Below are 24,222 nucleotides of genomic sequence, written 5' to 3'. Positions count from 1 at the left end.
GTTCATCATTTGTAGACCAAACCATGAACATTTCATGTACATTAATTACTTTATGAATATTAAAACAAAAAACTTATTTGGAATGAGTTTGAACCTTATCCAGGATGGGTAAGTATTACAGGTCACTTTCCAGAGTAGATGGTGAAGTGCAATTTAAAACACTGTAGAAATGTCTGAAGGTTTAGCTCAGTTGGTTAGATGGCTGGTTGGTGTGTCTGAGGTTGTGGGATCAAGCCCTACTCAGAACAGGTGACTTTTATGTCGTTGTCCAAATGTCCAAATGTGAAAGGTAAAGGGAACATCCAAAATAGAATGAGTAACTGAAGTGTGGCTCAGGGGCAAAGACAGCTGGTTGGAGTCTCTTAGGTTGGCAGTTCGAGCCTCACAAGTGACACAGCAATGCCACAGTACAAAATCCATGGCTGAAATTTAACAGGAATTGGCAATATTAATGAATTAATATTAAAACAAAAAAACTATTTGGAATGAGTTTGAAACAATATATCACTCTATCACTCTCTATATAGATATATCGGTCTGCTCTGCTGATATAAGGGTCATATGGTGTTGAAACGCAAAATTCAGCATCAGCAGTGACGTCTGTCGTAAACTTGACTGATTTATGAGTCAGGCCGATATTCCTTGATTTCGACAGACGTCACTGCCGATACTGATTTTACCTGTTTCCAGACCACTTCACCTGATTTATTGGCCAAACGATATATAATTTAAATTTATGTGCCTAAATTTGTTCTGTATTATCCAAATTAGTGTCTAAACTGCGTGAATGTATAGTTAAATGATATTTTATGGCATAAATATAATAAAATATCCGCTGATATATGTCTGCTCTGCTGATATAAGGGTCATATGGTGTTGAAACGCAAAATTCAATATCAGCAGTGACGTCTGTCGAAAACTAGGCTGATATATATGAATCAGGCGGAGAATCAACTGGCAGGGTTCTTGGCAGGGAAAATGTGTTCATTGCTGACATAGCAGTAAATTGTAATAGTTTCCCCCTTTACTGCAAAACATTGGTATTCGATGCTAAGCCACAGACAAATAATTTTGGACGACATACTATACTATAATTTTTTTATGCTATTTTGGACAACATAGTATAGTAGGACTTTTTTAATGCCGTTTTGGACGACATAGTATGGTATGACTTTTTTCATGCTTTTTGAAAAACCAGTGAAAGACGAAACATTAAAAGATCAAAACACCAGATACTGCTGTGAGAAAATATATGCACAGTTTATTGATAGATGCAAATAGGTGAGGCAAACACACACACAAAAAAAAAATCAATCATGAACTAATTGCAAGATCTGATTTTTCTGCAGTATTAGAAACATCAGTCACCTGGATCAGGCTATTAAAACCTTAACTTTGTTAGAAAATTCTTTGTTTGAGATGAAATATCCCAGAACTCAACCACCATCTGCCACCTAAATGGGATGCAAGAGGCATGACCTCCCCTCCAGCGCTTTTGCTGTGCCTGTGAAAGAAATAACGCAATATGCACATATGAAAATACACAGAGTAATTCCAGTGACTACTACAGAATAACATATCATAAATATTAACTGCTGCTTGTATTCATGGCTTTTTAAGACCTGCTTGGGCTCATTCTATTTAATATCATCTACAAATTACTGTACAGTTGTTCCTAGAACATTCTGTGAAAGGCCAGTTTCACAAGGGACGAATGATCAGTAATATTTACATTTGGCTTCTGAGTCACTGTAACATACATAGAACAAAAGGCACTGTGACAAATGTCATAACTTTTAAATACATACTAAAAGTAGGCGTGGGAAAAAACTGGGCATCCATTCAGTAGAAGCAATCTCTAACATTGCCAATTGTTTTGATAAGCCAATTAATAATGCGATGTTAGACAGCAGGGCTTATGATTAATTCATGCTAAATCTCTATTATGCAATGCTGTCTAACAAGGATTGTGCAACTAATACAACAGTATTCACTGGAAAATAGGCATTTCTCCGCAACTTCCTGTTGATTTGGTTAAAGAGAAGTTGTTGTTTACACAGTGTAAAATATAGCACTTTATGCCCATGAATAAACAAAAAAGGTGCATACAGTGTAAGCCTGCTAGTGACCATATGTTTCTATTAAATGAAAAAGTTAGCTGCACATTTACCTAGATTCAACATGAATTTGCAAAGCTGGCTGACAGCTGGCTAGAATAATGCTATGAATTATAAGCCTGTTCTCAGTGCGTAGTTGATGTTTAATAAATACACACAATACAGTGTCAAACATGAAACTTTGGTAAGTGTATTATAGGATTATGAACAGTGACTATTTTCTTCCTTTTTTATCTTGTTTTTACAGATCTGCATCACTGGCTCAAAATGATTTTAGTTGGTAAGTGAATGTTTTAGTGATTATGTCCATTATGTCTGTGACTGCTACAAGAACTACAAGAAAAACTTTTTATGTCATTTCTTCGCTAAGTCCGTAGCAGGATAAAGTTTGTGTAAAGGATAGTGGACGGTTACGTTGTTGCATGGCTCTCATGAATACAACAGGAGCGCAAACAGGTGGGTATGTTCACAGTATCTCCCATCCATAGTGTCTTGACATTGGTGGTCTTTTGCATTCACATGTTAATTTGTCTCCACCTGCAGATATTTAACCCCAAAGTGAGGCATCACTTTAGTGAGTAGAGCAGTTCAGCAGTATGGCAGAGAGACAGAGGGTGAGCGGAGGAAAAGTACTGACAGCACAACCAGTCCTCAAGCTCTGCGTTCCTCTCAGGCTCCAGTGAACGCTCAGCGAACTTCATCATCAGCAGTGCCCGTTTCACATCCAGCCAATTCAGGAGGCCCTCGTGTCGGGATCCATCAACAAAGCCAACCCCCTGTCCGTGTCTCTCCCACTGCTGCTCCATCAGGTCCCTCCTGGGGCCCCAGAGAAGGCTCTGCAGTATGCGCTTGGCCTCCTGGATATGGATTCGTTTGATGGGGTCAGGTTGGAGCAGGAGCTGAGCCAGCCGCTGGAGGCCGGCAGAGTAAAGGGAGACTGTGGGGATTGGAGGCAGCTCCTCACAGCGGTAGTCTTGCTCCTTAAGAGCTGGGCTCACCTCGAATGGGTTCGGTTGATGGAGGAGCTCGTAGATCAAGATGCCTGTCTGAAACTCGTCAAATTTACGATACTGGGCTGCAGAGACGATCTCAGGTGCTAATCTGGCATGGTCACGTTTGATGCGAGGGTCCACACTGGTTGATGTGGCATCCTCAGAGGAACGACGCTTGGCCTTTGCGAAGTTGCTGATGAGGAGCCGCGGAAGACGCTGACTGTCCGCACCACTTGAACTGTTAGTGGTGCCTGTGTCAGTGGTGGTCTGTTGGGGGAACTGGGAGGGCCTGCGCAGATGAGGCACCAACAGCAGGTTTTCCAGGCAGAGGTCGCGGTGGGTGACACCGTGCTCCTTCAAGTGTTCCAGGCCATGGCAGAGCTGCAGGAGGAGGAAGCACACACGGCGCTCATACACTTCTGGCTGAGATTTATGGAATGCTGCCCAGTCCCGAACGAAGTCAGCCGCCGTCTGCTGAGGGATCTCAGAGGTGATGACCACAACTCGCTCTCGTTCCACCTGCTGACCAGGCGCAGATGTGGAGGGCTGGGGTAGTGATGAAGCAGGTGTGGTGGGAAGAGAGACTTCGTCCGAAGGCAACATGCTCTGGGGGACACAAGCAAGGAAGTGTCCACAGTCCTGCTGGAGGTTGAAGTGGGGAGGCATGCTCTGCTGCACCGACAGACCGTAGAGATGCCCCTGTTTGGCCTCCATGGATGGACTCTTGCAGATCTGAAGAGGTATAAACACAAAGGTCAGTGGAAGGAAAGAATGAAGCAAAGGAGGGGAGGAGAGCAGAGGGAGGGGAGAGAATTCCAACACAGGGAGCAGAGCCAAAAAACTCACGAAAGGAAGTGTTGCTAGTGAGGTTTAAAGGTCAACGCCAATTCAGTTCCTGCTCTCATTCAAGTAAAATCGATTTTCTTAACAAGAACAAAAGTTTAATTTTAACAAAGTTAGACAAACATACAGTGTAACTTTAATTAGTGCTGATTTAAGATTATTACATGATAATTTATATTACCATATTTATATATTATATATTATATTATATAATTTATATACCATATTACCATATTGTGCGTATTGGGTTAAGTGTGTGTCATAAGGGGGTTTTCTGACTGTAAATCCTGCCTGGAATCTAAGGCTTAGTTGGGCCTTGAGATATTAGGAAAGACTGTGGGCACCCATGCTTTGGCACAACACAGTGTGCTGTACAAACAGCTGCTGCTTTGTGCAACACTAATGACTTTGGAACAAAGGTTAGTAAGACTGAATCCACACTTCCTTCTTCCCTGATGTTTACACTACAGGCCCCGGAGGGTTGTGCTGTAGTGAGGCCATCCCATCTATAGTCTAAGAACAAACAAGAACACCACCCAATGTTAATCTTTCCCTTCTGCGTCTGTCAAATCTCTGCTTAAATCATCAATGTGCGACACCCACTGTGCAAATTTGTTCAGCATCAAAGATGTTGAGTGGGTTTTTCTCTTGACAACATCATCTAAAAATAAAATAGTAAGGTTCATATATCAGCAAAGACTGTCATCAAAATATCCCCGTGAAAATTAATCAAACATAGTATGTTGTCCAAAATTGCACTAAAAAGTCATAGTATAGTTTATTGTCCAAAATACCATTAAAAGTCATAGTATAGTATGTGGTCCAAAATAGCATCGAAAAGTCAGAGTATAGTATGTCGTCCAAAATAGAATAAAAAAGTCATAGCGTACTACAGTATGTTGTCCAAAATTGAACAAAAAAGTCATAGTATAATATGTCGTCCAAAATTGCACAAAAAAGCCATACTATATAGTATGTCATCCAAAAAAGAATAAAAAAGTCATAGTATAGTATGTTCTCCAAAATTGCATTAAAAAGTCATACTATAGGATGTAGTGCAAAATAGCATAAAAAGTATATGTCATAGTCATAGTATGTCATCCAAAATACCATTAAAAGTCATAATATAGTATGTCATCCAAAATTGCACAAAAAAGTCATAGTAAAGTTTATCACACCAAATTTAAAAAAAAGTCATACTATAGTAAGTCTTTACAAATTGCACACATAAGGTCAAGGTATAGATACAAAACTGCACTAAAAAGTCATACCATAGGATGTTGTGCAAAATAGCATAAAAAGGTCACTGAACAGTATGTCGTCCAAAATTGCACAAAAAAGTCATACAATAGTAATATGTCACAAATTGCACAAAAAAATATGATGTTGGGAGACCAGCCAAGGATGGAAATTCGCACCCTAATCATAACCTAGGCTGTTATAATCATGCATGTTGAAAAAATGACGAAAAAAGGCAAGGCTATAGTATGGCAAAAATGTCAAAATAAGACACACCTCAAAACAGCATAAAATACTGACACTAGACATGCCATAGCATAGTATTTATTAAATATGGCCAAAACTACCATGATATAACTTGACCAAAAAGCCAAGGCTATAGTATGGCTAAAAATGTCAAAAAATGGCATGTCCCCAAATAGCTGAAAACAACTTAACACAGCATGAAAAGACACGCCATAGTATTAAAAAGTTGCAAAATCGACAAATAACATCATAAAAATGCATGTTGACAAAATGACCGGAAAGGCAAGGCAAAAATAAAGTCAAATTATGGCATATCCAAAAAACAGCTAACAACAACTCAAAAAAGCCTAAAGTAGCATGACGAGACATGCCATAGCATTGAAAGTTGCAAAGACGGCTAAAAACATTGTAAAAAGCTATAGTATGGACTTGAATGTCAAAATATAACACGTCCCAAAAAATAAGAAGGAATCATATCACAACAGCAGAAAATAGCGGGACTAGACATGCCATAACATAGATAGCTGAAAAACACCCAAAAACACAATAAAAATGAATGTTGAAAAATGATCGAAAAAGCAGGGCTATAGTATGGCAAAAATTTCAAAATATGACACATCCTAAAAACAATTAAAAACACCTCAAAACAGCTTTAAATAGCCTGACGAAACATGCCATAGCATAGAAAAATGCAAAAACACCCCAAAACACAATAAAAATGCATGTTGAAAAATTGACCAAAAAGGCAAGGCTATAGTATGGCAAAAATGTCAAAATATGACACATCCTAAAAACAGCTAAAAACACCCCAAAACAGCTTTAAATAGCCTGACGAAACATGCCATAGCATAGAAAGTTGCAAAAACGCCCCAAAACACAATAAAAATGCATGTTGAAAAAATGACCAAAAAGGCAAGGCTATAGTATGGCAAAAATGTCAAAATATGACACATCCTAAAAACAATTAAAAACACCTCAAAACAGCTTTAAATAGCCTGACGAAACATGCCATAGCATAGAAAAATGCAAAAACGCCCCAAAACACAATAAAAATGCATGTTGAAAAATTGACCAAAAAGGCAAGGCTATAGTATGGCAAAAATGTCAAAATATGACACATCCTAAAAACAGCTAAAAACACCCCAAAACAGCTTTAAATAGCCTGACGAAACATGCCATAGCATAGAAAGTTGCAAAAACGCCCCAAAACACAATAAAAATGCATGTTGAAAAAATGACCAAAAAGGCAAGGCTATAGTATGGCAAAAATGTCAAAATATGACATACCCTAAAAACAATTAAAAACACCTCAAAACAGCTTTACATAGCCTGACGAAACATGCCATAGCAAAGAAAGTTGCAAAAACGCCCAAAAACACAATAAAAATGCATGTTGAAAAAATGACCAAAAAGGCAAGGCTATAGTATGGCAAAAATGTCAAAATATGACACACCCTAAAAACAATTAAAAACACCTCAAAAAAGCTTCAAATAGCCTGACGAAACATGCCATAGCAAAGAAAGTTGCAAAAACGCCCAAAAACACAATAAAAATGCATGTTGAAAAAATAACCAAAGAGGCAAGGCTATAGTATGGCAAAAATGTCAAAATATGACACATCCTAAAAACAATTAAAAACACCTCAAAAAAGCTTCAAATAGCCTGACGAAACATGCCATAGCAAAGAAAGTTGCAAAAACGCCCAAAAACACAATAAAAATGCATGTTGAAAAAATGACCAAAAAGGCAAGGCTATAGTATGGCAAAAATGTCAAAATATGACACATCCTAAAAACAATTAAAAACACCTCAAAACAGCTTTACATAGCCTGACGAAACATGCCATAGCAAAGAAAGTTGCAAAAACGCCCAAAAACACAATAAAAATGCATGTTGAAAAAATAAACAAAAAAGGCAAGGCTATAGTATGGCAAAAATGGCAAAATATGACACACCCTAATAACAATTAAAAACACCTCAAAACAGCTTTAAATAGCCTGACGAAACATGCCATAGCAAAGAAAGTTGCAAAAACGGCCCAAAACACAATAAAAATGCATGTTGAAAAATTGACCAAAAAGGCAAGGCTATAGTATGGCAAAAATGTCAAAATATGACACATCCTAAAAACAGCTAAAAACACCCCAAAACAGCTTTAAATAGCCTGACGAAACATGCCATAGCATAGAAAGTTGCAAAAACGCCCCAAAACACAATAAAAATGCATGTTGAAAAAATGACCAAAAAGGCAAGGCTATAGTATGGCAAAAATGTCAAAATATGGCACACCCTAAAAACAATTAAAAACACCTCAAAACAGCTTTAAATAGCCTGACGAAACATGCCATAGCATAGAAAAATGCAAAAACGCCCCAAAAACACAATAAAAATGCATGTTGAAAAATTGACCAAAAAGGCAAGGCTATAGTATGGCAAAAATGTCAAAATATGACACATCCTAAAAACAGCTAAAAACACCCCAAAACAGCTTTAAATAGCCTGACGAAACATGCCATAGCATAGAAAGTTGCAAAAACGCCCCAAAACACAATAAAAATGCATGTTGAAAAAATGACCAAAAAGGCAAGGCTATAGTATGGCAAAAATGTCAAAATATGACACACCCTAAAAACAATTAAAAACACCTCAAAACAGCTTTACATAGCCTGACGAAACATGCCATAGCAAAGAAAGTTGCAAAAACGCCCAAAAACACAATAAAAATGCATGTTGAAAAAATAACCAAAAAGGCAAGGCTATAGTATGGCAAAAATGTCAAAATATGACACACCCTAAAAACAATTAAAAACACCTCAAAACAGCTTCAAATAGCCTGACGAAACATGTCATAGCAAAGAAAGTTGCAAAAACGGCCCAAAACACAATAAAAATGCATGTTGAAAAATTGACCAAAAAGGCAAGGCTATAGTATGGCAAAAATGTCAAAATATGACACATCCTAAAAACAATTAAAAACACCTCAAAAAAGCTTCAAATAGCCTGACGAAACATGCCATAGCAAAGAAAGTTGCAAAACGCCAAAACACAATAAAAATGCATGTTGAAAAAATGACCAAAAAGGCAAGGCTATAGTATGGCAAAAATGTCAAAATATGACACATCCTAAAAACAATTAAAAACACCTCAAAACAGCTTTACATAGCCTGACGAAACATGCCATAGCAAAGAAAGTTGCAAAAACGCCCTAAAACACAATAAAAATGCATGTTGAAAAAATAAACAAAAAAGGCAAGGCTATAGTATGGCAAAAATGGCAAAATATGACACACCCTAATAACAATTAAAAACACCTCAAAACAGCTTTAAATAGCCTGACAATGAAACATGCCATAGCAAAGAAAGTTGCAAAAAGCCCAATACACAATAAAAATGCATGTTGAAAAATTGACCAAAAAGGCAAGGCTATAGTATGGCAAAAATGTCAAAATATGACACATCCTAAAAACAATTAAAAACGCCTCAAAACAGCTTCAAATAGCCTGACGAAACATGCCATAGCAAAGAAAGTTGAAAAAACGCCCAAAAACACAATAAAAATGCATGTTGAAAAAATAAACAAAAGGCAAGGCTATAGTATGGCAAAAATGTCAAAATATGACACACCCTAAAACAATTAAAACACCTCAAAACAGCTTCAAATAGCCTGACGAAACATGTCATAGCAAAGAAAGTTGCAAAAACGGCCCAAAACACAATAAAAATGCATGTTGAAAAAATAAACAAAAAAGGCAAGGCTATAGTATGGCAAAAATGTCAAAATATGACACATACTAAAAACAGCTAAAAACACCCCAAAACAGCTTTAAATAGCCTGACGAAACATGCCATAGCATAGAAAGTTGCAAAAATGCCCCAAAACACAATAAAAATGCATGTTGAAAAATTGACCAAAAAGGCAAGGCTATAGTATGGCAAAAATGTCAAAATATGACACATCCCAAAAACAGCTAAAAACGCCTCAAAACAGCTTTACATAGCCTGACGAAACATGCCATAGCAAAGAAAGTTGCAAAAACGCCCAAAAACACAATAAAAATGCATGTTGAAAAAATAAACAAAAAAGGCAAGGCTATAGTATGGCAAAAATGTCAAAATATCACACACCCTAAAAACAATTAAAAACACCTCAAAACAGCTTCAAATAGCCTGACGAAACATGCCACAGCATAGAAAGTTGCAAAAACGCCCCAAAACACAATAAAAATGCATGTTGAAAAATTGACCAAAAAGGCAAGGCTATAGTATGGCAAAAATGTCAAAATATGACACACCCTAAAAACAATTAAAAACACCTCAAAACAGCTTTAAATAGCCTGACGAAACATGTCATAGCAAAGAAAGTTGCAAAAACGGCCCAAAACACAATAAAAATGGATGATGAAAAAATAACCAAAAAGGCAAGGCTATAGTATGGCAAAAATGTCAAAATATGACACACCCTAAAAACAACTAAAAACACCTCAAAACAGCTTTAAATAGCCTGACGAAACATGCCATAGCAAAGAAAGTTGCAAAAACGCCCAAAAACACAATAAAAATGCATGTTGAAAAAATGACCAAAAAGGCAAGGCTATAGTATGGCAAAAATGTCAAAATATGACACACCCTAAAAACAATTAAAAACACCTCAAAACAGCTTTAAATAGCCTGACGAAACATGCCATAGCATAGAAAATTGCAAAAACGGCCCAAAACACAATAAAAATGCATGTTGAAAAAATGACCAAAAAGGCAAGGCTATAGTATGGCAAAAATTTCAAAATATGACACATCCCAAAAACAGCTAAAAACGCCTCAAAACAGCTTTAAATAGCCTGACGAAACATGCCATAGCATAGAAAATTGCAAAAATGGCCCAAAACACAATAAAAATGCATGTTGAAAAATTGACCAAAAAGGCAAGGCTATAGTATGGCAAAAATGTCAAAATATGGCACACCCTAAAAACAATTAAAAACACCTCAAAACAGCTTTAAATAGCCTGACGAAACATGCCATAGCATAGAAAGTGCAAAAACGCCCTAAAACACAATAAAATGCAGGTGGAAAAATTGACCAAAAAGGCAAGGCGATAGTATGGCAAAAATGTCAAAATATGGCACACCCTAAAAACAATTAAAAACACCTCAAAACAGCTTTAAATAGCCTGACGAAACATGCCATAGCAAAGAAAGTTGCAAAAACGCCCCAAAACACAATAAAAATGCATGTTGAAAAATTGACCAAAAAGGCAAGGCTATAGTATGGCAAAAATGTCAAAATATGACACATCCTAAAAACAGCTAAAAACACCCCAAAACAGCTTTAAATAGCCTGACGAAACATGCCATAGCATAGAAAGTTGCAAAAACGCCCCAAAACACAATAAAAATGCATGTTGAAAAATTGACCAAAAAGGCAAGGCTATAGTATGGCAAAAATGTCAAAATATGACACATCCCAAAAACAGCTAAAAACGCCTCAAAACAGCTTTAAATAGCCTGACGAAACATGCCATAGCATAGAAAATTGCAAAAATGGCCCAAAACACAATAAAAATGCATGTTGAAAAATTGACCAAAAAGGCAAGGCTATAGTATGGCAAAAATGTCAAAATATGGCACACCCTAAAAACAATTAAAAACACCTCAAAACAGCTTTAAATAGCCTGACGAAACATGCCATAGCATAGAAAGTTGCAAAAACGCCCTAAAACACAATAAAAATGCATGTTGAAAAATTGACCAAAAAGGCAAGGCGATAGTATGGCAAAAATGTCAAAATATGGCACACCCTAAAAACAATTAAAAACACCTCAAAACAGCTTTAAATAGCCTGACGAAACATGCCATAGCAAAGAAAGTTGCAAAAACGCCCCAAAACACAATAAAAATGCATGTTGAAAAATTGACCAAAAAGGCAAGGCTATAGTATGGCAAAAATGTCAAAATATGACACATCCCAAAAACAGCTAAAAACGCCTCAAAACAGCTTTAAATAGCCTGACGAAACATGCCATAGCAAAGAAAGTTGCAAAAACGCCCAAAAACACAATAAAAATGCATGTTGAAAAAATAAACAAAAAAGGCAAGGCTATAGTATGGCAAAAATGTCAAAATATCACACACCCTAAAAACAATTAAAAACACCTCAAAACAGCTTCAAATAGCCTGACGAACCATGCCACAGCATAGAAAGTTGCAAAAACGCCCCAAAACACAATAAAAACGCATGTTGAAAAATTGACCAAAAAGGCAAGGCTATAGTATGGCAAAAATGTCAAAATATGACACATCCTAAAAACAGCTAAAAACACCTCAAAACAGCTTTAAATAGCCTGACGAAACATGCCATAGCATAGAAAGTTGCAAAAATGCCCCAAAACACAATACAAATGCATGTTGAAAAATTGACCAAAAAGGCAAGGCTATAGTATGGCAAAATGTCAAAATATGACACATCCCAAAACAGCTAAAAACACCTCAAAACAGCTTTAAATAGCCTGACTGAAACATGCCATAGCATAGAAAATTGCAAAAATGGCCCAAAACACAATAAAAATGCATGTTGAAAAATTGACCAAAAAGGCAAGGCTATAGTATGGCAAAAATGTCAAAATATGGCACACCCTAAAAACAATTAAAAACACCTCAAAACAGCTTTAAATAGCCTGACGAAACATGCCATAGCATAGAAAGTTGCAAAAACGCCCAAAAACACAATAAAAATGCATGTTGAAAAATTGACCAAAAAGGCAAGGCGATAGTATGGCAAAAATGTCAAAATATGGCACACCCTAAAAACAATTAAAAACACCTCAAAACAGCTTTAAATAGCCTGACGAAACATGCCATAGCATAGAAAGTTGCAAAAACGCCCGAAAACACAATAAAATCACATGTTGAAAAATTGACCAAAAAGGCAAGGCTATAGTATGGCAAAAATGTCAAAATATGACACATCCCAAAAACAGCTAAAAACACCTCAAAACAGCTTTAAATAGCCTGACGAAACATGCCATAGCAAAGAAAGTTGCAAAAACGCCCAAAAAACACAATAAAAATGCATGTTGAAAAATAAACAAAAAAGGCAAGGCTATAGTATGGCAAAAATGTCAAAATATCACACACCCTAAAACAATTAAAACACCTCAAAACAGCTTTAAATAGCCTGACGAACCATGCCACAGCATAGAAAGTTGCAAAAAGCCCCTAAAACACAATAAAAATGCATGTTGAAAAATTGACCAAAAAGGCAAGGCTATAGTATGGCAAAAATGTCAAAATATGACACACCCTAAAAACAACTAAAAACACCTCAAAACAGCTTTAAATAGCCTGACGAAACATGCCATAGCATAGAAAGTTGCAAAAACGCCCTAAAACACAATAAAAATGCATGTTGAAAAATTGACCAAAAAGGCAAGGCGATAGTATGGCAAAAATGTCAAAATATGGCACACCCTAAAAACAATTAAAAACACCTCAAATCAGCTTTAAATAGCCTGACGAAACATGCCATAGCAAAGAAAGTTGCAAAAACGCCCAAAACACAATAAAATGCATGTTGAAAAATTGACCAAAAAGGCAAGGCTATAGTATGGCAAAATGTCAAAATATGACACATCCTAAAAACAGCTAAAAACACCTCAAAACAGCTTTAAATAGCCTGACTGAAACATGCCATAGCATAGAAAGTTGCAAAATGCCCCAAAAGACAATAAAAATGCATGTTGAAAAATTGACCAAAAGGCAAGGCTATAGTATGGCAAAAATGTCAAAATATGACACATCCCAAAAACAGCTAAAAGCGCCTCAAAACAGCTTTAAATAGCCTGACAATAAACATGCCATAGCAAAGAAAGTTGCAAAACGCCAAAAACACAATAAAAATGCATGTTGAAAAATGAACAAAAAAGGCAAGGCTATAGTATGGCAAAATGTCAAAATATCACACACCCTAAAAACAATTAAAAACACCTCAAAACAGCTTCAAATAGCCTGACGAACCATGCCACAGCATAGAAAGTTGCAAAAACGCCCCAAAACACAATAAAAATGCATGTTGAAAAATTGACCAAAAAGGCAAGGCTATAGTATGGCAAAAATGTCAAAATATGACACACCCTAAAAACAGCTAAAAACGCCTCAAAACAGCTTTAAATAGCCTGACGAAACATGCCATAGCATAGAAAATTGCAAAAACAGCCCAAAACACAATAAAAATGCATGTTGAAAAAATGACCAAAAAGGCAAGGCTATAGTATGGCAAAAATGTCAAAATATGGCACACCCTAAAAACAATTAAAAACACCTCAAAACAGCTTTAAATAGCCTGACAATGAAACATGCCATAGCAAAGAAAGTTGCAAAAACGCCCAAAACACAATAAAAATGCATGTTGAAAAAATGACCAAAAAGGCAAGGCTATAGTATGGCAAAAATGTCAAAATATGACACACCCTAAAAACAACTAAAAACACCTCAAAACAGCTTTAAATAGCCTGACGAAACATGCCATAGCAAAAGAAAGTTGCAAAAACGCCCTAAAACACAATAAAATTGCATGTTGAAAAATAACCAAAAAGGCAAGGCTATAGTATGGCAAAATGTCAAAATATGACACACCTAAAAACAATTAAAAACACCTCAAAACAGCTTCAAATAGCCTGACGAAACATGTCATAGCAAAGAAAGTTGCAAAACGCATTAAAACACAATAAAAATGCATGTTGAAAAAATAACCAAAAAGGCAAGGCTATAGTATGGCAAAAATGTCAAAATATGACACATACTAAAAACAGCTAAAAACACCTCAAAACAGCTTTACATAGCCTGACGAAACATGCCATAGCAAAGAAACTTGCAAAAACGCCCCAAAACACAATAAAAATGCATGTTGAAAAATTGACCAAAAAGGCAAGGCTATAGTATGGCAAAAATGTCAAAATATGACACATCCTAAAAACAGCTAAAAACACCCCAAAACAGCTTTAAATAGCCTGACGAAACATGCCATAGCATAGAAAGTTGCAAAAACGCCCCAAAACACAATAAAAATGCATGTTGAAAAATTGACCAAAAAGGCAAGGCTATAGTATGGCAAAAATGTCAAAATATGACACATCCCAAAAACAGCTAAAAACGCCTCAAAACAGCTTTAAATAGCCTGACGAAACATGCCATAGCATAGAAAGTTGCAAAAATGCCCCAAAACACAATAAAAATGCATGTTGAAAAATTGACCAAAAAGGCAAGGCTATAGTATGGCAAAAATGTCAAAATATGACACACCCTAAAAACAGCTAAAAACGCCTCAAAACAGCTTTAAATAGCCTGACGAAACATGCCACAGCATAGAAAGTTGCAAAAACGCCCCAAAACACAATAAAAATGCATGTTGAAAAATTGACCAAAAAGGCAAGGCTATAGTATGGCAAAAATGTCAAAATATGACACACCCTAAAAACAATTAAAAACACCTCAAAACAGCTTTAAATAGCCTGACGAAACATGCCATAGCATAGAAAATTGCAAAAACGGCCCAAAACACAATAAAAATGCATGTTGAAAAAATGACCAAAAAGGCAAGGCTATAGTATGGCAAAAATGTCAAAATATGGCACACCCTAAAAACAATTAAAAACACCTCAAAACAGCTTTAAATAGCTTGACAAAACATGCCATAGCAAAGAAAGTTGCAAAAACGCCCCAAAACACAATAAAAGTGCATGTTGAAAAAATGACCAAAAAGGCAAGGCTATAGTATGGCAAAAATGTCAAAATATGACACACCCTAAAAACAACTAAAAACACCTCAAAACAGCTTTAAATAGCCTGACGAAACATGCCATAGCAAAGAAAGTTGCAAAAACGCCCTAAAACACAATAAAAATGCATGTTGAAAAAATGACCAAAAAGGCAAGGCTATAGTATGGCAAAAATGTCAAAATATGACACACCCTAAAAACAACTAAAAACACCTCAAAACAGCTTTAAATAGCCTGACGAAACATGCCACAGTATAGAAAGTTGCAAAACGCCCCAAAACACAATAAAATGCATGTTGAAAAACTGACCAAAAGGCAAGGCTATAGTATGGCAAAATGTCAAAATATGACACACCCTAAAAACAATAAAAAATACCTCAAAACAGCTTTAAATAGCCTGACGAAACATGCCATAGCAAAGAAAGTTGCAAAAACGGCCCAAAACACAATAAAAATGCATGTTGAAAAAATGACCAAAAAGGCAAGGCTATAGTATGGCAAAAATGTCAAAATATGACACACCTTAAAAACAACTAAAAACACCTCAAAACAGCTTTAAATAGCCTGACAAAACATGCCATAGCAAAAGAAAGTTGCAAAAACGCCCTAAAACACAATAAAAATGCATGTTGAAAAAATGACCAAAAAGGCAAGGCTATAGTATGGCAAAAATGTCAAAATATGACACACCCTAAAAACAACTAAAAACACCTCAAAACAGCTTTAAATAGCCTGACGAAACATGCCATAGCAAAAGAAAGTTGCAAAAACGCCCTAAAACACAATAAAAATGCATGTTGAAAAAATGACCAAAAAGGCAAGGCTATAGTATGGCAAAAATGTCAAAATATGACACACCCTAAAAACAATTAAAAACACCTCAAAACAGCTTCAAATAGCCTGACGAAACATGTCATAGCAAAGAAAGTTGCAAAAACGGCCCAAAACACAATAAAAATGCATGTTGAAAAATAACCAAAAAGGCAAGGCTATAGTATGGCAAAAATGTCAAAATATGACACATACTAAAACAATAAAAACACCCCAAAACAGCTTTAAATAGCCTGACGAAACATGCCATAGCATAGAAAGTTGCAAAAATGCCCCAAAACACAATAAAAATGCATGTTGAAAAAATGACCAAAAAGGCAAGGCTATAGTATGGCAAAAATGTCAAAATATGACACATCCCAAAAACAGCTAAAAACGCCTCAAAACAGCTTTACATAGCCTGACGAAACATGCCATAGCAAAGAAAGTTGCAAAAACGCCCAAAAACACAATAAAAATGCATGTTGAAAAAATAAACAAAAAAGGCAAGGCTATAGTATGGCAAAAATGTCAAAATATCACACACCCTAAAAACAATTAAAAACACCTCAAAACAGCTTCAAATAGCCTGACGAAACATGCCACAGCATAGAAAGTTGCAAAAACGCCCCAAAACACAATAAAAATGCATGTTGAAAAATTGACCAAAAAGGCAAGGCTATAGTATGGCAAAAATGTCAAAATATGACACACCCTAAAAACAATTAAAAACACCTCAAAACAGCTTTAAATAGCCTGACAATGAAACATGCCATAGCATAGAAAATTGCAAAAAGCATTAAAACACAATAAAAATGCATGTTGAAAAATGACCAAAAAGGCAAGGCTATAGTATGGCAAAAATGTCAAAATATGACACACCCTAAAAACAATTAAAAACACCTCAAAACAGCTTCAAATAGCCTGACGAAACATGTCATAGCAAAGAAAGTTGCAAAAACGGCCCAAAACACAATAAAAATGCATGTTGAAAAAATAACCAAAAAGGCAAGGCTATAGTATGGCAAAAATGTCAAAATATGACACATACTAAAAACAGCTAAAAACACCTCAAAACAGCTTTACATAGCCTGACGAAACATGCCATAGCAAAGAAACTTGCAAAAACGCCCCAAAACACAATAAAAATGCATGTTGAAAAATTGACCAAAAAGGCAAGGCTATAGTATGGCAAAAATGTCAAAATATGACACATCCTAAAAACAGCTAAAAACACCCCAAAACAGCTTTAAATAGCCTGACGAAACATGCCATAGCATAGAAAGTTGCAAAAATGCCCCAAAACACAATAAAAATGCATGTTGAAAAATTGACCAAAAGGCAAGGCTATAGTATGGCAAAATGTCAAAATATGACACATCCCAAAACAGCTAAAAACACCTCAAAACAGCTTTAAATAGCCTGACGAAACATGCCATAGCATAGAAAGTTGCAAAATGCCCCAAAACACAATAAAAATGCATGTTGAAAAATTGACCAAAAGGCAAGGCTATAGTATGGCAAAAATGTCAAAATATGACACACCCTAAAAACAGCTAAAAACGCCTCAAAACAGCTTTAAATAGCCTGACGAAACATGCCACAGCATAGAAAGTTGCAAAAACGCCCCAAAACACAATAAAAATGCATGTTGAAAAACTGACCAAAAAGGCAAGGCTATAGTATGGCAAAAATGACAAAATATGACACACCCTAAAACAATTAAAACACCTCAAAACAGCTTTAAATAGCCTGACAATGAAACATGCCATAGCATAGAAAATTGCAAAAAGCCCAAAACACAATAAAAATGCATGTTGAAAAATGACCAAAAGGCAAGGCTATAGTATGGCAAAATGTCAAAATATGGCACACCCTAAAAACAATTAAAACACCTCAAAACAGCTTTAAATAGCTTGACAAAACATGCCATAGCAAAGAAAGTTGCAAAACGCCCAAAACACAATAAAAGTGCATGTTGAAAAATGACCAAAAAGGCAAGGCTATAGTATGGCAAAATGTCAAAATATGACACATCCTAAAAACAACTAAAACACCTCAAAACAGCTTTAAATAGCCTGACGAAACATGCCATAGCAAAGAAAGTTGCAAAAACGCCCAAAAACACAATAAAAATGCATGTTGAAAAAATGAACAAAAAAGGCAAGGCTATAGTATGGCAAAATGTCAAAATATCACACACCCAAAAAACAACTAAAAACACCTCAAAACAGCTTCAAATAGCCTGACGAAACATGCCACAGTATAGAAAGTTGCAAAAACGCCCCAAAACACAATAAAAATGCATGTTGAAAAACTGACCAAAAAGGCAAGGCTATAGTATGGCAAAAATGTCAAAATATGACACACCCTAAAAACAATTAAAAATACCTCAAAACAGCTTTAAATAGCCTGACGAAACATGTCATAGCAAAGAAAGTTGCAAAAACGGCCCAAAACACAATAAAAATGCATGTTGAAAAAATGACCAAAACGGCAAGGCTATAGTATGGCAAAAATGTCAAAATATGACACACCTTAAAAACAACTAAAAACACCTCAAAACAGCTTTAAATAGCCTGACAAAACATGCCATAGCAAAAGAAAGTTGCAAAAACGCCCTAAAACACAATAAAAATGCATGTTGAAAAAATGACCAAAAAGGCAAGGCTATAGTATGGCAAAAATGTCAAAATATGACACACCCTAAAAACAACTAAAAACACCTCAAAACAGCTTTAAATAGCCTGACGAAACATGCCATAGCAAAAGAAAGTTGCAAAAACGCCCTAAAACACAATAAAAATGCATGTTGAAAAATGACCAAAAAGGCAAGGCTATAGTATGGCAAAATGTCAAAATATGACACACCCTAAAAACAATTAAAACACCTCAAAACAGCTTTAAATAGCCTGACGAAACATGTCATAGCAAAGAAAGTTGCAAAAACGGCCCAAAACACAATAAAAATGCATGTTGAAAAAATAACCAAAAAGGCAAGGCTATAGTATGGCAAAAATGTCAAAATATGACACATACTAAAAACAGCTAAAAACACCCCAAAACAGCTTTAAATAGCCTGACGAAACATGCCATAGCATAGAAAGTTGCAAAAATGCCCCAAAACACAATAAAAATGCATGTTGAAAAAATGACCAAAAAGGCAAGGCTATAGTATGGCAAAAATGTCAAAATATGACACATCCCATAAACAGCTAAAAACACCTCAAAACAGCTTTACATAGCCTGACGAAACATGCCATAGCAAAGAAAGTTGCAAAAACGGCCCAAAACACAAAAAAAATGCATGTTGAAAAAATAAACAAAAAAGGCAAGGCTATAGTATGGCAAAAATGTCAAAATATCACACACCCTAAAAACAATTAAAAACACCTCAAAACAGCTTCAAATAGCCTGACGAAACATGCCACAGTATAGAAAGTTGCAAAACGCCCCAAAACACAATAAAAATGCATGTTGAAAAATTGACCAAAAAGGCAAGGCTATAGTATGGCAAAATGTCAAAATATGACACACCCTAAAAACAATTAAAAACACCTCAAAACAGCTTTAAATAGCCTGACGAAACATGCCATAGCATAGAAAATTGCAAAAACGGCCCAAAACACAATAAAAATGCATGTTGAAAAAATGACCAAAAAGGCAAGGCTATAGTATGGCAAAAATGTCAAAATATGACACACCCTAAAAACAACTAAAAACACCTCAAAACAGCTTTAAATAGCCTGACTTAAACATGCCATAGCAAAGAAAGTTGCAAAACGCCCAAAACACAATAAAAATGCATGTTGAAAAATAAACAAAAAAGGCAAGGCTATAGTATGGCAAAAATGTCAAAATATGACACACCTAAAACAATTAAAAACACCTCAAAACAGCTTTAAATAGCCTGACAAAACATGCCATAGCATAGAAAATTGCAAAAAGCCCTAAAACACAATAAAAATGCATGTTGAAAAATGACCAAAAAGGCAAGGCTATAGTATGGCAAAAATGTCAAAATATGGCACACCTAAAAACAATTAAAAACACCTCAAAACAGCTTTAAATAGCTTGACAAAACATGCCATAGCAAAGAAAGTTGCAAAACGCCCCAAAACACAATAAAAGTGCATGTTGAAAAAATGACCAAAAAGGCAAGGCTATAGTATGGCAAAAATGTCAAAATATGACACACCCTAAAAACAACTAAAACACCTCAAAACAGCTTTAAATAGCCTGACAATGAAACATGCCATAGCAAAGAAAGTTGCAAAACGCCCTAAAACACAATAAAAATGCATGTTGAAAAAATGACCAAAAGGCAAGGCTATAGTATGGCAAAAATGTCAAAATATGACACACCTAAAACAACTAAAAACACCTCAAAACAGCTTTAAATAGCCTGACGAAACATGCCACAGTATAGAAAGTTGCAAAACGCCCCAAAACACAATAAAAATGCATGTTGAAAAATTGACCAAAAAGGCAAGGCTATAGTATGGCAAAAATGTCAAAATATGACACACCCTAAAAACAATTAAAAACACCTCAAAACAGCTTTAAATAGCCTGACGAAACATGCCATAGCATAGAAAGTTGCAAAACGGCCCAAAACACAATAAAATGCATGTTGAAAAAATGACCAAAAAGGCAAGGCTATAGTATGGCAAAAATGTCAAAATATGGCACACCCTAAAAACAATTAAAACACCTCAAAACAGCTTTAAATAGCCTGACGAAACATGCCATAGCAAAGAAAGTTGCAAAACGCCCCAAAACACAATAAAATGCATGTTGAAAAATGACCAAAAAGGCAAGGCTATAGTATGGCAAAAATGTCAAAATATGACACACCCTAAAACAACTAAAAACACCTCAAAACAGCTTTAAATAGCCTGATGAAACATGCCATAGCAAAGAAAGTTGCAAAACGCCCTAAAACACAATAAAAATGCATGTTGAAAAATTGACCAAAAAGGCAAGGCTATAGTATGGCAAAAATGTCAAAATATGACACATCCTAAAAACAATTAAAAATACCTCAAAACAGCTTTAAATAGCCTGACGAAACATGTCATAGCAAAGAAAGTTGCAAAACGCCCAAAACACAATAAAAATGCATGTTGAAAAAATGACCAAAAAGGCAAGGCTATAGTATGGCAAAAATGTCAAGATATGACACACCCTAAAAACAACTAAAAACACCTCAAAACAGCTTTAAATAGCCTGACGAAACATGCCATAGCAAAAGAAAGTTGCAAAAACGCCCTAAAACACAATAAAAATGCATGTTGAAAAATTGACCAAAAAGGCAAGGCTATAGTATGGCAAAAATGTCAAACTATGACACATACTAAAAACAGCTAAAACACCTCAAAACAGCTTTAAATAGCCTGACGTAACATGCCATAGCAAAGAAAGTTGCAAAACGCCCAAAAACACAATAAAATGCATGTTGAAAAAATGACCAAAAAGGCAAGGCTATAGTATGGCAAAAATGTCAAAATATGACACATCCTAAAAACAACTAAAACCCCCCAAAACAGCTTTAAATAGCCTGACGAAACATGCCATAGCAAAAGAAAGTTGCAAAAACGCCCTAAAACACAATAAAAATGCATGTTGAAAAATTGACCAAAAAGGCAAGGCTATAGTATGGCAAAAATGTCAAAATATGACACATCCTAAAAACAGCTAAAAACACCCCAAAACAGCTTTAAATAGCCTGACGAAACATGCCATAGCATAGAAAGTTGCAAAACGCCCCAAAACACAATAAAAATGCATGTTGAAAAATTGACCAAAAGGCAAGGCTATAGTATGGCAAAAATGTCAAAATATGACACATACTAAAAACAGCTAAAAACACCTCAAAACAGCTTTAAATAGCCTGACGAAACATGCCATAGCAAAGAAAGTTGCAAAAACACCCCAAAACACAATAAAAATGCATGTTGAAAAATTGACCAAAAAGGCAAGGCTATAGTATGGCAAAAATGTCAAAATATGACACATCCCATAAACAGCTAAAAACGCCTCAAAACAGCTTTAAATAGCCTGACGAAACATGCCATAGCATAGAAAGTTGCAAAAACGCCCCAAAACACAATAAAAATGCATGTTGAAAAAATGACCAAAAAGGCAAGGCTATAGTATGGCAAAAATGTCAAAATATGACACATCCCAAAAACAGCTAAAAACACCTCAAAACAGCAGAATATACTGCCACGAGACATGCCATAGCATAGAAAGTTGCAAAAACGCCCGAAAACACAATAAAAACACATGTTGAAAAATTGACCAAAAAGGCAAGGCTATAGTATGGCAAAAATGTAAAAATATGACACATACCAAAAACAGCTAAAAACACCTCAAAACAGCTTTAAATAGCCTGACGAAACATGCCATAGCATAGAAAGTTGCAAAAACGCCCCAAAACACAATAAAAATGCATGTTGAAAAAATTACCTAAAAGGCAAGGCTATAGTATGGCAAAAATGTCTCCCTCTCTCTTTGTTTCTTTTCTATTTCTGCTCTCTGGCATTCATATTCAAGTTGTAATTGCTGATCAGTGACTCTAGGATCCTTATTGAGTGTTTATCCTTTTTACTGCTCACTAACATGGGTCTGTTGAACTGCACTACGCTAATCCGGTTGCCTTTCTGGAGCACTCCTGCTCTCTTGTTTCCTAGCTTTCCTGGATCCTGGCCGCAACCCTGGCTGTGTCTGATTGTTTTCATATCTGTGCTGGCGCTGTGACCATGCCTTTGGTTGTGCTCGTGCTGGGGCTGCACTGATACTCTACCCCCTGCTCGCCCTGATCGTGGTCTTGGTTCTGGATGCGCTGATGCTGTGATCATGCCTTTGGACACCTCCTGATCAATATATGCATGAGACTCTTATCAACACCGACAATATCATCATAAAGTGCATTTGATAATTTCACACCTATTGTTATTGTAAAATAACATACGTCTGTTTCCATGATTGCTGTCCCCCCCCCCACAATTGTATTTTATTTATTATTTACGACATCTATTGCAAGTCTATCCTTCCTGAAAGAGGGACCCCTCATCATCCTCTGCCGCTCTTCCTGAGGTTTCTTCATTTTTTTTCCTGTAACAAAGGTTCTTTTTCTGGAGTTTTTCCTTGAGTGATATGAGGGTCCAGGGGAAGAGGGATGTTGTACACTGTAAAGCCAGCTAAGGCACACCATGTTTTCTGATAATGGACTCAATAAATGAAATTGACATGACTTGACTTGACTTGGCTATAGTATGGCAAAAATGTCAAAATATGACACATCCTAAAAACAGCTAAAAACACCTCAAAACAGCTTTAAATAGCCTGACAAAACATGCCATAGCATAGAAAGTTGCAAAAACGCCCCCAAACACAATAAAAACGCATGTTGAAAAAATGACCAAAAAGGCAAGGCTATAGTATGGCAAAAATGTCAAAATATGACACACCCTAAAAACAATTAAAAACACCTCAAAACAGCTTTAAATAGCCTGACGAAACATGCCATAGCAAAGAAAGTTGCAAAAACGCCCGAAAACACAATAAAAACGCATGTTGAAAAAATGACCAAAAAGGCAAGGCTATAGTATGGCAAAAATGTCAAAATATGACACATCCTAAAAACAGCTAAAAACACCTCAAAACAGCTTTAAATAGCCTGACGAAACATGCCATAGCATAGAAAGTTGCAAAAACGCCCCAAAACACAATAAAAATGCATGTTGAAAAAATGACCAAAAAGGCAAGGCTATAGTATGGCAAAAATGTCAAAATATGACACATCCTAAAAACAGCTAAAAACACCTCAAAACAGCTTTAAATAGCCTGACGAAACATGCCATAGCATAGAAAGTTGCAAAAACGCCCGAAAACACAATAAAAACACATGTTGAAAAATTGACCAAAAAGGCAAGGCTATAGTATGGCAAAAATGTCAAAATATGACACATCCCAAAAACAATTAAAAACACCTCAAAACAGCTTTAAATAACCTGACGAAACATGCCATAGCAAAGAGAGTTGCAAAAAGCATTAAAACACAATAAAACGCATGTTGAAAAAATGACCAAAAAGGCAAGGCTATAGTATGGCAAAAATGTCAAAATATGACACATCCCAAAAACAGCTAAAAACACCTCAAAACAGCAGAATATACTGCCACGAGACATGCCATAGCAT

At 35.9% G+C, this 24,222-nt stretch overlaps 1 protein-coding gene and 1 long non-coding RNA gene across 2 annotated transcripts in view; one reads left to right on the top strand and one right to left on the bottom strand.

Moving 5' to 3' along the window:
- Positions 1 to 1,233: 1,233 nt before the first annotated feature.
- prag1 (PEAK1 related, kinase-activating pseudokinase 1) overlaps positions 1,234 to 24,222 on the bottom strand; it is a 47,003-nt gene continuing 24,014 nt past the window's right edge. The window contains exon 6 of the mRNA XM_042509118.2: positions 1,234 to 3,841. Within this exon, the coding sequence (XP_042365052.2) occupies positions 2,684 to 3,841 (1,158 nt within the window). The 3' untranslated portion in view covers positions 1,234 to 2,683. The remainder of the gene's footprint in view (positions 3,842 to 24,222) is intronic.
- Positions 3,767 to 23,275, top strand: LOC148186184 (uncharacterized). The gene is made up of 2 exons (XR_015775099.1): positions 3,767 to 3,863; positions 22,713 to 23,275. It is a non-coding gene; the product is annotated as an uncharacterized LOC148186184 (long non-coding RNA).

Source organism: Plectropomus leopardus, chromosome 20 (assembly GCF_026936395.1).
Source record: "Plectropomus leopardus strain MGB_pleo_1.0 chromosome 20, ASM2693639v1, whole genome shotgun sequence".
Classification (NCBI taxonomy): domain Eukaryota; kingdom Metazoa; phylum Chordata; class Actinopteri; order Perciformes; family Serranidae; genus Plectropomus; species Plectropomus leopardus.
The sequence above is the reverse complement of the archived record's forward strand: the minus strand, read 5'-3'. Positions and strand labels throughout refer to the sequence as shown.